At 38.4% G+C, this 16,008-nt stretch overlaps 1 protein-coding gene across 3 annotated transcripts in view; it reads right to left on the reverse strand.

Annotated features, from left to right (window-relative positions):
• Positions 1 to 13,518: 13,518 nt before the first annotated feature.
• The window catches only part of brf1b (BRF1 general transcription factor IIIB subunit b), a 95,186-nt gene continuing 92,696 nt past the window's right edge, over positions 13,519 to 16,008 (reverse strand). For all 3 annotated transcript variants that reach the window (XM_080452296.1, XM_080452298.1, XM_080452297.1), the window contains one exon: positions 13,519 to 15,059. In XM_080452296.1, the coding sequence (XP_080308422.1) occupies positions 15,022 to 15,059 (38 nt within the window). In that variant the 3' untranslated portion in view covers positions 13,519 to 15,021. The remainder of the gene's footprint in view (positions 15,060 to 16,008) is intronic.

Consider the following 16,008-nt stretch of genomic DNA (forward strand, 5'->3'; position numbering starts at 1 on the left):
AGGCACCCTGGGTATTGCAGACCATCGTGGCGAGATATTAGGCCTCAAGGACTTCATGTTGAAAATACATGCTGGCAATGATCCTGACAAAAGACGATTAAAACTATATTTTTATTTTGCTCTTACAAAATTGTAGCAGCATATAGGAACAGTGATAAAGGGGCTTTCGGGGCTTGGGGACGGTGGTCACTAGCGTTTATTAAGTTCCCATCATCAAGTACTTTGGCTAGTTTGTTCAAGTGTTGTCCTGGGGAAGAAACTCTATAGTAGTTTACTGCCAGTGTCCTTGTGACCGTAGAGCCACTTTCGATATGGCATCTTCTGAAACAATATGTTGTTGTGGTGATTGTGAACACGGTCTTTGATGATTAAGTCTTGGTTGGAGGGGAGATCACATCCGCTGATGTGTTCTGCTGTCTGCAAGATAATGTAGTAATTAAGCTTCAATTTTAATCTGATCACAAAGTATTATATTTCTGTTTAAGTCTTCATTTTGTTTCTTCAGGTGAGGCAGTTTTGGGAGCACACATTTCAGTGTAAATTTGCACCCCTTCCATCAGAGTGGGTGGATGCAGGTGGAAGGGTGTGTACTGGACAAGAGGACCTGGGAACAGCAGAAACTGTCCTGTTGGATGTGTCTGATCTCAGGATCGACTATTCCGTACACAAGTCTGTGTATGCTGTGGCCCATGCCCTCCATGACATGTTGCAATGTGTGCCAGGAAGAGGGCCTTTCAGTGGGCACAGCTGTGCCAGTTTGCAGACAGTCCAGCCATGGCAGGTGTGATATTAATTGTTTACTAGAGTTTCTAGTTGGATTTAATCATGAATATGAATATGTAAATATGACATTGGTGCAAAGCATGAAAAATTTACATAGTAGGTTGAACATGTTTTCATAATAATTGTGTTGATCACCATTTCTAGCTTGTGTATTACCTGGATAAGATCAACTTCACCACATCATTTGGTGATCAAGTACTATTTGATGAGAATGGTGATGCCTTTCCAATCTGTGATATCATGAACTGGATGTGGCTCCCTGATGGAAGCACAAAGGTTCACAATGTAGGTATGCTCAAGACGTCCGCCTCCACAGGTGAAAAACTCATCCTTGATGAAGACAGAATCTTCTGGAACTTTGAAACTAATAAGGTCATTTGGCTTCCTAAAATACCTAATGTTGAGCTCATGATGTGAATGTAATTTAGTTTAGACTGATATTAATTGTTCCTTTCCGCTGTAGCCTCCTCGGTCAGTGTGCAGTGAAAGCTGTTCCCCTGGAACCTGTGTGGCCAGAAGGAAAGGAGAACCTGTCTGCTGTTTGACTGTATTGCTTGTTCTGAGGGAGAGATCAGTAATGAGACTGGTAGGTTTAAACTAGAAAATAATGTCATAAAATGTCACACTTAAATTTAAGTGTGCCTGCAGCTCGCTAAGTCTGTGACGATCTTGCGTTTGGGAGGAATGGGTCAAAACGTAAAAAAAAAACGACAACAAAAAGAGAATCTGCGCTCGGTTGGGGCACGGCTGTCGCACCTTTTAAGTATTTTCTCCGGGTAGGAGGCTCTTAGCATTACATACAAGTATATTGTAGGGGGGGTACATACAAGTATATTAAAGATATGTTTTAGCATATCTTTAGTGCAACTTTTAATATACTAAGCACAACTTAAGTCTTTCCAAAATATTTAAATTTGATTTATAAAAAGTACAAATGAGTATATTAAATATACTTCTGAAAAATATAATTTTGTATATTTTTCAGAAGACTTGCATGGACCTATAAGGACCTACACCTATATGACCTAGGTCATACAATCAAAATCTATGGATGCCTTGGATCATGACCATGTGAGTTTTTTTTTTCTATACTAAGTATACTTTTAGTAAGTAAGTAGCTACTAAGTATGTTAATTGTCAAAATGCTGTTGTCAAAGCATACTAACAGTGCATTTTTGGCCAATACATATTTAGTAAATATAATCAGAGTGTATTCAAAATATATTTCTACAAAGCACATTAAACATCAACATGAATCAATTTGTAATTTAGCACATTTGTTAAAAGTGTACTAAACTAAATATATATATATATATTTAATTAAATAAAAAATGTACATTTCAAAATCGTATTCATATACTGTTTATTTTTTGTTTAACTTAAGCATTTAATGTTAAATATATTTTTAAATTATTATATTTGAAGTGCTTTTACAGTATATTCATAGCAAATTATTGTCAATATGCACTTATTTTAAGATATACTATAATATGCTGTTGTACATATCATAACATAACAGACACATCTAAGCCATATGTTAGAATTACTAGGATTACAAGTCTACTTTGGCCTGTACAGACAGGAGAGTGTATTCAGAGAGGTGACTGTTGGCCCTGACCTGGGTGGGGGGTACTATTAGCATTCTCTTTGTTTTACCTGGGAGGCAGAAGGTCTAGGCCTGTGTCTCCATCCCCCCTTCCTGGCTCATACAGTTGCAAATCGAATCAGGGACTCAAAGTGTGATCTATTGTTTGTCTAGGTGGGGTCTCACCTTTCAAGGCTGACCCACCCACACATGTACCTCCTCTTTTTCTAAATGTGACCACTGCTATAAAGATTGACTAAAATGTAAACTTAGTGTGTGTGCTACTCCAAGGCCGGGAGGCTGTTGGTTGGAGCTGAGGCTCCATATGAAAGCTGTTTGTACTCTGTTTGAACTATGAAATAAATCGGAAGCAAGTAACCTCACTGACTGGAGTGATGCCTCAATCCATTCTTCAACCATTCATACACGCCTCTGGAACATCTTATTAACTACAATATGGTGTTGTTGGCAACTAAAAGTGCAGTAGAACCTTTACCAAATATAGTGAAGTCTGTGGTTTCAGATACCACAATGCCTATATATAATATACTATATAACTATTTATTATGTTCAAGTATATATTTTTGTAAGTATGTTAATGCCTATTTCATTGAAGTTTCACTTAAGTACTACTACAAAAATTCTACATTATAATTATGAATAGACTTTTGAATAAACTTTTTCATTTAATTAAAACATTTTTTTTTATTTAGTACACTTTTCAAAAATGTGTTAAATTACAAATTAATTTATGTTAGTATTTAATGTGCTTTTTAGAAATATATTTTGAATGCACTTTAAAACAAGTATATTACAAGGATAATGTTAAGAAGTATATTACTAATAGCATCCAGGAACATAATAGTATACTTAAAAATTAGGCAAACTTTAAGTATAGCTTTTTCAGTATATTTTGTCAGCCTTATACTATAAATGCACTGATGAAAAGTGTACTTTTATGAAGTAGTACTTAAGTAAAACTTCAATAAAATAGCCATTAACATACTTCCAAAATATATATTTGAATATATTTTAAATAGTTTTTGTGAAAAGTATACATTTTATAAGCATATCTTAAAATAAGTGCATATTGAGGATAATTTGCTATGAATACACTGTAAAAGCACTTAATAATCATTTAAAATATATTTAAAATTAAACATACTTGACTGAAACAAAAATTAAACATTATATGAATAGACTTTTGAAAAAAAAAAAAATCTTTTTTTCTAGTACACTTTTAACAAATGTGCTAAATTACAAATTAATTTATGTTATCATTTAATGAGCTTTGTAGAATATATTGAGTGCACTCTGATTATATTTGCTAAATATATATGGGCCAAAAATGCACTCTTAGTATGCTTTGACAAAAGCAAACTTTTTGTGCTAAAAGTATACTTTTAGTATAGAAAAACATATTATTTTTTCACTTGGGAACCACGTTTGGGGTCTGTAGCATGTAGGGAACTGGAGTTATGGCTGTTTAGAGCCCAGACAATAGGAAGACAGAGGGGGCAGGGCCTTTAGCAATTACAACCTGTCCCGTAAGACCATCCACCAACTTTGGGGCCTTTAGCATGCTGGGAACTGGAATTATGGCTGTTTAAAGCCCAGCCAATAGGAAGACAGGGGGGGGGGGGGCTTAAGCAATTACAACATGTCCCGTAAGACCATCCAACAAGTTTGGGGCCTTTAGCATGCTGGGAACTGGAATTATGGCTGTTTAAAGCCCAGCCAATAGGAAGACAGAGGGGATGGGGCTTAAGCAATTACAGCTTGTCCCTTTAGACTACTCTCCATGTTCCGAGCCTGTTACATGCTGGGAACTGGAGTTATGGCTGTTTAAAGCCCAGCCAATAGGAAAACAGAGGGGGCGCTGAGCTTGATACTATGAGGGCTGAAATAAGCCAGAAGTTCACAGAAACTACAGCCGGCATTCAAGCCCAAAACACCAGAGTGAGCGAGATCGAACAACGAGTGTCTGAGATTGAAACGGTGAATACAGACCTGAGAGATGCGCTTCTGCACTCATTGAAGCAACAGGAGCTGCTCCAGACCCAGCTTACGAGTTTGGACGGGAGAGGACGTAGAAATAACATCCGGGTCTACGGTATAGAGGAGGATGCTGAGGGAAACTCCATGTCTACATTCAAAACCAACTTTTTGAAAACAGAGCTGGAGCTTGGAGCAGACGTGGAGTTAGGCATACAGCGATCACATCGGTCCTTGGTTTCAAAACCGCAAAAAGGCCAGAATCCTCGGTCCATTATTCTCAACTTTCAACAATTCACCATGAAAGAACAGATTCTGAAGACAGCCTGGACAAAGAAGATCAAGTATGGAGACAGAAATGTTAACTTTTCGCATGACTATCCAGTTGAAGTGAATAAGAAGCTCAAAGAATACAAAAAATCAAGCAAATCCTAAAAGAAAAGAAAATAGTCTTTCAAACACCCTATCCAGCTAAATTAAGGTTTAAATGGGCGAACGGGACCCGCGTCTACGTCACAGCAAAGGAAGCAGCCGAGGACATGAAGAAAAGAGGCTACACTGTGGGGGAGATCCCCTGTGGAGCGGACACTTCATGGGAACGTCGCCTCGGCCAATCACCGCACTGGAAAAAGACGAGCCCTCGAGCCAAGGGCTCCGCCTTCAATCTGGATCGTGCAAGGGAAAGACTGAAGGAATTCCAAAGGCAGCAAGTTGAGCCTGAGCAAGTATCAAACGTCACGACTCACGACACGAATGAATGATAAACGTCCAACTTGATTTGTTTACCGTTTTGAAATGTAATTAGCCTAGATAAAACAGTGATGCCTGAGAATGATAACACATCACGATGATTGTTTTGCTATAAATCTATACAATGAAAACATCCACTTGAATATGTGGCTTATACTATAACATAATTTGATTAGAAAACAGCTGATGACTGAAGATAAATACAAAAGTGATGTTTGTTTGAAATTCTCAGACACCAAAAGATGTATAAACAAGTGTTAATATTATATCAGGGCATTTTTGTTATGTAAATAATTATTATATTATATGAAGTTGATAACTTTATCTTATAATAATACAAAAAATATCTTAGGTTGTGTTGTATCTACTGAACTTTAGGATCTCCTCTGTAGATCATGTTTTTTCTTTCCTTTTTTTTAAATATACACATTGGTTATTGATTAAGACAATTATGAAAATTATAATTTCCTATTAAAAACATTTTATTTTGTACTGACTGGGATCCTATCGATTAGATGAGTAGGGCTAGTCAGTGAGGGAAACCCCTTCCCTTTTGCACCAGAAGTACTAGCCAAGAGCCCCACCTAGTAGTGGGATATTCTCCACTGACTAAGGAGTCAGCTGGTCATAATATGACCACAATATTGGAGGTCTATTTAGGTTTTTTCTATATTGGTAAGTTTCCTTTTGTCTTTTTTCATGTTGAACCTGTGTGTTCTCACTTTTTTGTTGCCAACATCAGACAAGAATTTTCTAGAATGTTATGTATCGTGATTACAATTTAGTATCACTAAATGTCAATGGGTTTAATAATCCAATTAAAAGGAGTAAAATAATGTCCAAAATGAAGAGGGAAAAAAACGAAATTATATTTTTTCAAGAGACACACTTATCTCAGGTCGAACATGAGAAACTAAAAAAAATTGTTTTATGAACGCTTATTATAGTTCTTTTGAGGGAAGTTCCAAAAGAGGTGTCTCAATTTTGATACACAACTCCCTTAACTTTGAGTTGTTAAAAGAGATTAGGTATAAGGAAGGTCAATTTGTTCTGGTCCGCTGTAAGATAGATAACAGTCTAGTTACTTTATTTAACGTTTATGTTCCTCCTGGATAAAATAAGAAACTTTTAAGAAAGATATTTGAATTAATCGACACAGAGGCACAGGGCATACTTATATTTGGAGGAGATATGAACATGGCACTGAACCGTCAAAAAGATACTACGAGTCTTAAGAGGGTTCAAACTTCACAAGTTAAAATGTTTAAGAGTTTGCTTGAGGAGGCATGACTTGGTGGATCTCTGGAGAGATCTTCATCCGCTAGATCGCAACTACTCCCACTATTCAGCCTCATATGGTGTCTACGCAAGACTTGATTATATATTTATATATAATACTGATAGGCACAGAATACAAGAATGCACTATTGGGACTATGGATGTATCAGATCACTCAGCAATATATCTCAAGCTACATAGTAGACCCAGGAAAACAATTTGGAGGCTGAATACGGGCCTACTTAACAATAAATTAATATCTGAACAGATAAAAAACGAAATTAAAACATACATAGAAAATAATGACAATGGTGAGGTCGACCCAGGCATGCTTTGGGACTGTTTGAAAGCAGTGACAAGAGGAAAAATAATTGCAATTAGTTCTGTAATTAAAAAAAACAAAAGAACATAAATTAAAATCATTGGAAGAGAAACTCAAAAACTTAGAGAAAAAACATAAGGAAAATAACATAACTCAATTACTGGAACAGATTAAAGGTGTAAGGAAAGAAATTGATATAATATATAAAGAAGAAATAGAGAAAAAACACAAATACCTGAGGCAAAATTATTATGAAGCAGGCCCAAAAGCCACAAGATTGTTGGCAAGAAGATTACGCAAGGCACGTTCTCTGAATACTATAAATAAAATTAAAGACCCCAAAACAGGGAAGGCTTCTAACAACCTAGAGGAAATAGAGAGGTCGTTTGAGTCTTATTATAAAACATTATACACCCAACCACCTCAAGAAAACACTCGAGATATGCAAACATTTCTAAATTCATTGGATTTACCCTCCATTGGGAAACAACAAAATAAAAACTTGACAAGGGAAATCACTGAAGAAGACCTAGATGAAGCTATAGGCAGGCTTAAGAACAACAAAACACCGGGAAGTGATGGTCTACCTGCAGAATGGTACAAGGCTTTTAAACAGGAAATAAAGCCACTTCTTTTAGCCTCCTTCAATTGGACTCTTAAAAATGCAGCTATACCTCCATCATGGGACCAAGCTCTGATCTCAGTAATACTGAAAGAGGGTAAAGATAAGGAACTATGTGGCTCGTATAGACCAATTTCCATCTTAAATCAGGACTATAAACTTTATGCCTCCATCATAGCTGGAAGACTCAGCTCTTTCATTCCAGAACTGATCGATGAAGACCAGACAGGTTTTGTCAGAGGGAGACAAACTAAAGATAATATTAGACGTACATTACATGTTCTCCACCATGTTAAAAAGCAACAAACCAGGCTGTTATTGACACGTTTAGACGCAGAAAAGGCCTTTGATCGCGTTTCCTGGCAGTTCCTGTTTCAGGTGTTGGAGCGATTTGGTTTTTCCGAGGAGTCTATTAACTGTATAAAAGCACTTTACTCTAAACCAGTTGCTAGGATAAGGGTGAATGGGCGACTTACAGATGGCATCACGTTAGCACGTGGAACAAGACAGGGATGCCCGCTATCTGCAACGCTGTTCGCGATTTTCGTTGAACCGCTAGCGCAGGCTATTAGGCAAAATAACGACATAAAAGGTGTTATCATAAGGTGTTATTTATATGCAGATGATATAATTCTGTATCTGAGTAATCCTGATCAGTGCCTCCCACATCTCTTTGACCTTCTTGGGACCACTGAATATTCAAAAAACACAGGTTTTACCCTTTAATTTTGCTCCAAGGATTAATATAGTACAAGACTTTCCTTTCAATTGGAAATTAAAGGCCATCATGTATTTAGGGGTTTTAGATCTTGATAATATATATGACAAGAATTATAACCCCATTAACTCTAAAATAAAAAATGACCTTGGTCGCTGGTCCGTACTCCCACTAACCTTGAGCTCGAGAATCGAAACTATCAAAATGAATATATTGCCAAGATTATTATACCTGTTCATGTCTTTACCAGTTAATGTTCACCCAAACAATTCAATGAGTGGGATAAACAAATTTCACGGTTCATTTGGAATGGCAAAAAGCCACGAATAAAATATGCAACATTACTACTGAGTAAGGAAAAGGGAGGCATGTCTTTACCAAATCTCAGAGACTACTACTACGACGCCCAACTTAGATATGTGGCTTTGTGGTGTGATGATAATATAGATGCCAAATGGAAAGTCATGGAAATGAATGAACAGGATATCCCATTGCAAGCTATGTTAGGAGATAAACAATTAGCCAAACCTAACTTAGATAAATTAGATCTAATTACATCTTTCACATTACAGACTTGGTTCAATATTATCAAACAGTTAAAAATAGAAAGACAATCAAAAACACTAAGATGGGTGGCCTATGATACAGCATTTAAGCCAGGGAGGTTAGATCAGAGGTTCAAATGTTGGTCTTACAAGGGGATTACATCATATTATAAAATAATGGAAAAAAACACGTTACAGAGCTTTCAGGCCCTGAAAGATACATATAATTTGGAAAAGACAGATTACTCGTAAATGGCTACAGACGGAATCTCCATCTGCGGAAGATTGGCTTCAGGTAGTCTCTGAGATTTATGACATGGAGAGGATGACTGCTAACTTGCGGATGAAGAAAGAGATATTTGAGAACAAATGGGGGAAATGGATTGATTATGAGCGACAAGAGGTCTAGGGAATAGGATAGTTATTTCAAATAAATATATGTATTTGGTCTTGATACAGTACTTAACCCATGACATACATACTCATGTACTGTATATACACAACGCATGACTTCTTAAATATATATATATTCATATATGTGTATATATGGTTTCTTTTTCTTTTTCTGACGATCGAGGGAGAAGGTACTATGTGTGAGATGATATAAATGAAACTGGTTGTTGTAAGAATTGAACGAGCTAAAACCTTTTGAACAAAAAATATACAGTTTTCATGTACTATCGTTTATTGACATTGAACAGCACCTGTGCCCTCCTTCTATTCTATTTTATTTTATTATTATATAAGATGATGTTTGGCAACATATGTGATGTCTATTGTTTTTCTTTTGTTTTATGTGTTTTGTTCTTGAAAACATAATACAATTTAAGTGAAAAAAAAGAAGAAGTCCATCATGGATCGCGGTGCCACCACGATGTAGTAAATGTAAATGTAGATAAGGTCAACCACAATATGCCTATACTGTATATACGATTATAATGCATTATAGACCTGAACTTTAAGTAAAGTGTTACCGAAAACAACTTATTGGCATAAGTTGGAATTATGTCATGTGAGATATAGCATATTTTATGCTAGGAATACAATACACAATAGTGTGTAGATCTGTAGAGGGACTGTAGAGGGGCCAAGAATAGACCCCTGAGGAGCTAAACTACCAGTCCACAACATGTCTTATCGTGAGGCGTTGTGAGCTTGTATATCTGCTATTTTCACCACTTTTGAGTGACACTCTACTATGATGAAATGGGGCATTAAGTTATGGGGGGGGGATTGATTTAGCTCATCAGGGAATGACAGGGATAAGGCATTTTCTTTGGAGGTGGGGGTTTGAAGTCAGTGATAATTTTCAGACCCTGCCATAAATCTCTGCTCTTGTTTTTTTTTTACATTAACCACTTGAACCTGAGCATCCCTATTCTGGGGGGAACATTCTGCGAAAATAGCAGATCTATAAGCTCATAATGCTTTTAGATCTGCTATTTTCGGCAAATAGGTTTGGTGTAGAGGGGCAAAAGAGCAGACCAAGTACAGAGACAAAGGTAAAGTTTGCTAAGTATTGAGGGTTTAAGTGGTTAAATGTCTTTAAATACACATTAACATGAATATGAACATATTAATATACATGATAATGTGTAAACAAACAAACAAACAAACATTAATTTTCACAACACTGATTATAGTGCTGTCAACAAGTCTATGAAAAGTATGAAAAAGTTTAATCTAATTTAGTTATAATGGTTTATTGTCCTGCTCTGACTTCCAAGAGTGTTGCCCCCCACACAGAGAGAGAGAGAGAGAGAGAGAGAGAGAGAGAGAGAGACAAAGTGGCTCGACACAAAGAGAGAAACATACTGAGACAGGCAGGCAGGCAGGCAGGCAGGGAGGCAGGCAGGCAGGCAGACAGACAGACAGACAGACAGACAGACAGACAGACAGACAGACAGAGGGGAGGCGTAATAGATAGAAAGTTAAAGTAAAAACTGGTCCAAAACTTTTGTAGACGAAACACCTTAACTCAGTGGCGTAAACACACCTTTTTACGCATGGGTTTTCAGATCAAAAGGGCCCCCCTGGGGGGGGGGGTGGGGGGTGTTTCACTGTTTTAGCGCTCCTTCAGCAGCCGTTGCTTCTAAGTTTCGGTCTTGTCTTCTTTCACTTTCTCCACGCCGTTTGGTGCTAAGAGGAACTAAAAAAAAATAAACAACCTCGCCAGAGCAGGGGGGCCCCCTTACAGTGAAATCCCGCGTAGGCTATGGGTTTTCATGACCCAGCAACCCTATGCAAATTACGCCACTGCCTTAACTTAACACATTGGGTGCCAGAGGTTTATTAAAATATTATACGTTGAGTGCCTGCATTTCTTCCATCCACTTGCGTTATACGTTTCGTGCTGTAGAAGCCCCGACGCGGAAGTGCATGTAAACAAAGCGTGTGTGCGAGACGGCGGAGGGTCCCGACTAACGCCTGGAACAATAATATTTCCAACGCGATCCTCCATTGCAGCGTGATCGCCGATCGAAAACGGCTCGTTTCCACCACGTTAAAAAGAAATGGAGATATTAAGCTTTTAGTCAAGGAGATAACATTGAAAACGCCGACCGGAAGGATTTTTGACATGGAGCCACATCCAGCCTCTTCTTCTCAGAAACTCCTTGGGTGATGTCAAAGTTTCGTTTTAGCGCCCCACGTGGGCCACTCGTATAAAAATAGAATTGGGTCAAAAACGGTCCGGACCGTTTTCGGCACTTCTCGTTTGGATCCTCAAAAACGGTCCGGACCGTTTATGTCACTCGATGTGTTAACTCTTAGAACATAGAATAAAGTTAAGGTCCCTGCCACAAAATGATTTCAGATGGGGGTCCGTGCTCCGTGGACAAATACGTATTATTTTGGGAGAACCACTGGTTTAAACAACATTATGGAGCAAGACCCAAATAAGCAATTACACTTTAGAAACAAGCCCCAAAAAAACTCAACCCACAACTACCTTTACCAATATTAAACTCTACAGAAAAACAAGCCCAAAAACGCTTATAATGAGCAGACATGGCAACACTAACAGCAAGCATTTATAACGGCACAGACATGACAGGCCCTATTCTGCTTCTGATTAGTTCAGGTTTAAACATGAGCAGTGATGATTGGTTAAGGTTTAAACATGAGTAGTGATGATTGGTTAAGGTTTAGACATGAGCAGTGATGATTGGTTTAGATTGAAACATGAGCAATTCTGTAAAGACGATTTAGAATGCCACTCATTAAAACATGTCACCATATTGCCAAAAATGACTTAGAAAAGCATTAACATTGGTTCACAAGTTTCCTTGCCCAGTATTAGGCTGAATACCCTCAAGCCTCCAAGTCTTTCACCAAAACCCAAATGCAGGCTTCTGGCCAAACAGAAGGCCGCAAACCTGGCAACCCCTTTTGCAACCCCTGGCCTTAAAGGGGTAGTGCTACATTTCATAGTTTCAGAAATACACACCAGCTAAGACACTGGTTCTCAAACATTTTCATTTCAAGGACCCTCAAATGTTTCAAAAATAGCTAAATAGCCGTCCTGTATATACTGTATGGTTACTTTATCATTCCATTTCAGTAGGTTGACCTCAGATGAGAGCGTGCACTCATCTTGGTTCTCCATGCATCTGTCTAGCTCACCACTACTTTCTGCTCATGCTTCCTTCATCAGAATGTCCACATTATGTTGATGTGGGACACCTTTGTGATCGATGGCCATGTGTAGAATCCCACGGCACCACTTCCTGAGCTGGGAGCTCATTTATTGATCACTTCTACCTCCTGATAGATGATAGTCTTTACTTGAGTACATATCAGAACATGTTCTTTTGCAAGCCTCAGTCATTATAACATTATTCTACGTATTAAAATATCAGCAAGATGGCCATAGAAATGATAGCTGTGCTTGTACCTCCAAAAGCCCATGTCAATAAAGTTACCTGATTCTGAAAAATGCTCAAAGGTCAGCAAAGAAGGTCAGCAGTTGGGAATGTGTTATTAAGGCATTGAATGACCTAAAACCACCTTTAGAAAAAAATGTCATACCCAAAGCATACCCCACTCGGTCCTGTTGGACTTTTATTGGCCAATAAAATGTTAAAGGAGCCACACCATGAATTTCATTTTTTTTTTTTGGGGGGGGGGGTATTTTTTGGGCTCCCCAGTGTCTGAAAGTGGTGAAAAATATTTTATTTTAACATTCAGTCATTCATTCTCATTTCAGAGATTTTCAGAATGGGCGTGTCTGAACAGGCCATTTCAGAATGGCAATGCAAGTGACATCACTTGCATTGCCATTGCATTGATGCTGGCCAGACAGAATTGCTCAGTAGCCCCCCGCTGCCAAGAGGACGTTTTGGTATTGCAGCTGAAAGTGCTGTATAAGCCAGAGACAATTGACTTGGGATGAGTATATCTGAGTGATGATTTAGGCTCAAACCTTTTGAAAAAGGTTTGAGGGACATACACCATATGATATTAAATATCAAATATTTTTTTTTAATTCATGGTGTAGATCATTTAACACATTGCGTCCTTTAAAAAATGACCCCTTGACTGCTAGAGTAGGAATGGACGTCATCCCGTCCACGTGTTATGAGATGTAGAAAAACACATCTAGCTCGGATTTCTTCTTTTTTTGGTGAAAACAAGCCATATTCAACGGCCGATAACAACAGAACGGACGATCACTGTAAAAAAAAATTTTTTTCCGGTGGATAGACGAGAACCTCCCCCTCCCCCCAGACAACCTTTCTTTACATCTGTGTCCACATTGTGGCTTCTCTGGCTCTCCGTGGATCGTAAAAATAAGGTAAAAACTCTGGCAGTGGAGGATGAATTAATACTTGGCAGAGAATGTGTTAATAACGCTAATTGCTCAACACAAACAACAAACAACAACAACTAACAACAAAGTTGAATAACATACACTAGGACTATAGATTACATTTTAATAACAAAAGTAAAACATTTCTGGGCTCAAGACATTTCCAGTAATATTATTATTTGTAATGGAGACTCCACCATACCTCTCTACTGTATACCTCAAGAATGGTTGTAAAGAAGAATGGCTGTTAACATGGCTTTTATTTGGGGTTCAAAGGAATGCATGTTCAAACTGAACTCAAGTGTGTTGGACATTGTACTGCAACTGAAAGACCAAAGGTTCAAACCCCACACAGCCAGTGCTTCCTACTGAGGTGCAGTTGAGCAAGGCACTCTACCTTTTGTTCAGGATAAGAACCATCAGACAAACGACTGACATGTAAAGTGAACGTACTCTCAAACTATACCCAGTGTAATTCATATGATATAATACATAAACACAACTAGGTCAACAGCCAAAAGTTCAAAACAAATAAAACAAAGACATTAAAATACATTCATATTTTGTATCATAACAAATATTTATCCAGACCAAATAAACATTTGATCTAACATGAAACAGTCCATTCAATATGTTTTTCTTCCCCCCAATACAAACTAAACATGAGGAGATATAAACTACAAGCTGCCTGGTTTTCAGTCATTATCCACTTAATATGGTTGAGCGGAGTCCCTCAGGTCCTTTCTGTTTTCTGTTATTGTGGGGAAAGCTTTCGCTGAAAATAGCAGATCGACAAGCTCACAGCTCGACGCAACGCATGATATCCGCATGATATACAAAGCGCTCCTCCACTGAACATAAAGCTTTTCTGCGGACACCGCGGCCCCTGACACGGTTCTAGAATGACTAACTGTAGGTTCTAGAAAGTCTAGATTCTAGACTTCTACATTCTAGGGTCTAGAACCCTGTTTCCCAAACACCGAGTCGGGACCCATTTGCGGGTCACGGACCAATTTTTATGGGGCGAAAGTAAATATATATTTTTTTGGTTTCCTATATTTAAAAAATATACGTTATTATTTCAAAAGATTTCCAAACAAATAAAAAAAAGACAATTCCATAAAAACAAATCTAAAATTTTTCAAAATAATTGAATAAATAAATAAAAAATCTAAGAAATTCCATAAATGGTTAAAACTATTAAAAAGTAGTGAAAATAGCCGATCTACAAGCTCACCACATGTCACATTGCGACGTTTGGTGAGCTTGTAGAGCGACTATTTTCACTAATTTGGGTCCCGGGAAGACATCAAATGGGTCTCGAGCTAAAATGTTTGGGAACCACTGGTCTAGAAGGTCTAGGTTTGAGGTCTACCTCCAGGGTGGACCAAACGGAACCTCGTGACCTGATTCCAGAGTCTCTGGGTTCTACGTGAGGACGGGACGGAGGACACGTCAGGGAAAAGGTCAAATCAAGGCCATCGAGGTCCCCTGAGCTTCTACAAGCCTCTAAAAAGGACCGATGACGTTCTAAGGAGGTCGTAGAATGTTCCAGGAACTTCAAGGAGGTTGTAAAAAGCTTTGTGGGATGTTCTAGGAGGTTCCGGGGCGTTCTAGAAGATCTCCTCCTCTTCAGCCTCACATCCGTACTCTGAGAACAAGAACATGATAAACTCATTGAACCAAACCGCTCATTTAACCCATTAAGACCGGGAAAGCATCTGTGTCATTTTTAGATGTCTTTGGCTATTCAAAAACAGCAGATATACAAGCATATATTAAAGCAAACATTTGTAACTCAAATCTTTGCTTCTGGGGATTCTACAATGTCTTCTAAAAACGTATGTTGCTATAATGAGTGGTTTTCAAACTTTTTCATGTCGCGGACCCCCATCTCAAAATATAATGTTCCAGGGATCCCCAGAAGCTAAGATTTGAGTTACAAATGTTCGCTTTAAAAATATATATATATTCAAAGATTTGCCAGGCCGAAAGGCATGGCGAGAGAGTATGTTTTCGCCCCTGTCCGTCCGTCCGTGTGTGTGTCCGTCCGTGTGTCCGTCCTGTCTGTGTGTTAGCAGCTAATCTCCGGCACCGTTGGCCCGGTCGCTCCGAAACTATGCACACACACTCCCTGGATGCCAATTCAGAACCTCTGCCCCAATTTTTCACATGGGCCTGTTATAGCGCCACCAGGAGGCCGATTTGTGCAAAACCCATTTTTTTTTTTGCATGACGTTTTATCCAAACGTCATGCAAATCGGTACAAAGTATCTCTATAGTCATGTGATCAACACGAATCTGTCCGATTTCCCATATTCCATCCTCATTGCCTATGGTTGGCTTCCAAAGTTTGCAGGATTGGTCCGTTTTGAACAAAAAGCCTCAAACTATGCACGCAGCTTGCGATTTCCGTGAATTTTCACACGCACATTCCCACTAGGCCGAGGAAGAAATGCCACCCTTTTCACATTGGCCTGTTATAGCGCCACCAGCAGGTCTAATTTAGCAAAACAATTTTTTGGAACAAAATGCCTCAAATCATGAATGCAGTGTCTGATTGCTGTGAAAGACCTAAGAATAAATGGCACCCTTTTCAC

Source organism: Gymnoscopelus braueri (assembly GCF_963280865.1).
Source record: "Gymnoscopelus braueri genome assembly, chromosome: 16".
In the NCBI taxonomy this organism is placed as follows: Eukaryota; Metazoa; Chordata; class Actinopteri; order Myctophiformes; family Myctophidae; genus Gymnoscopelus; species Gymnoscopelus braueri.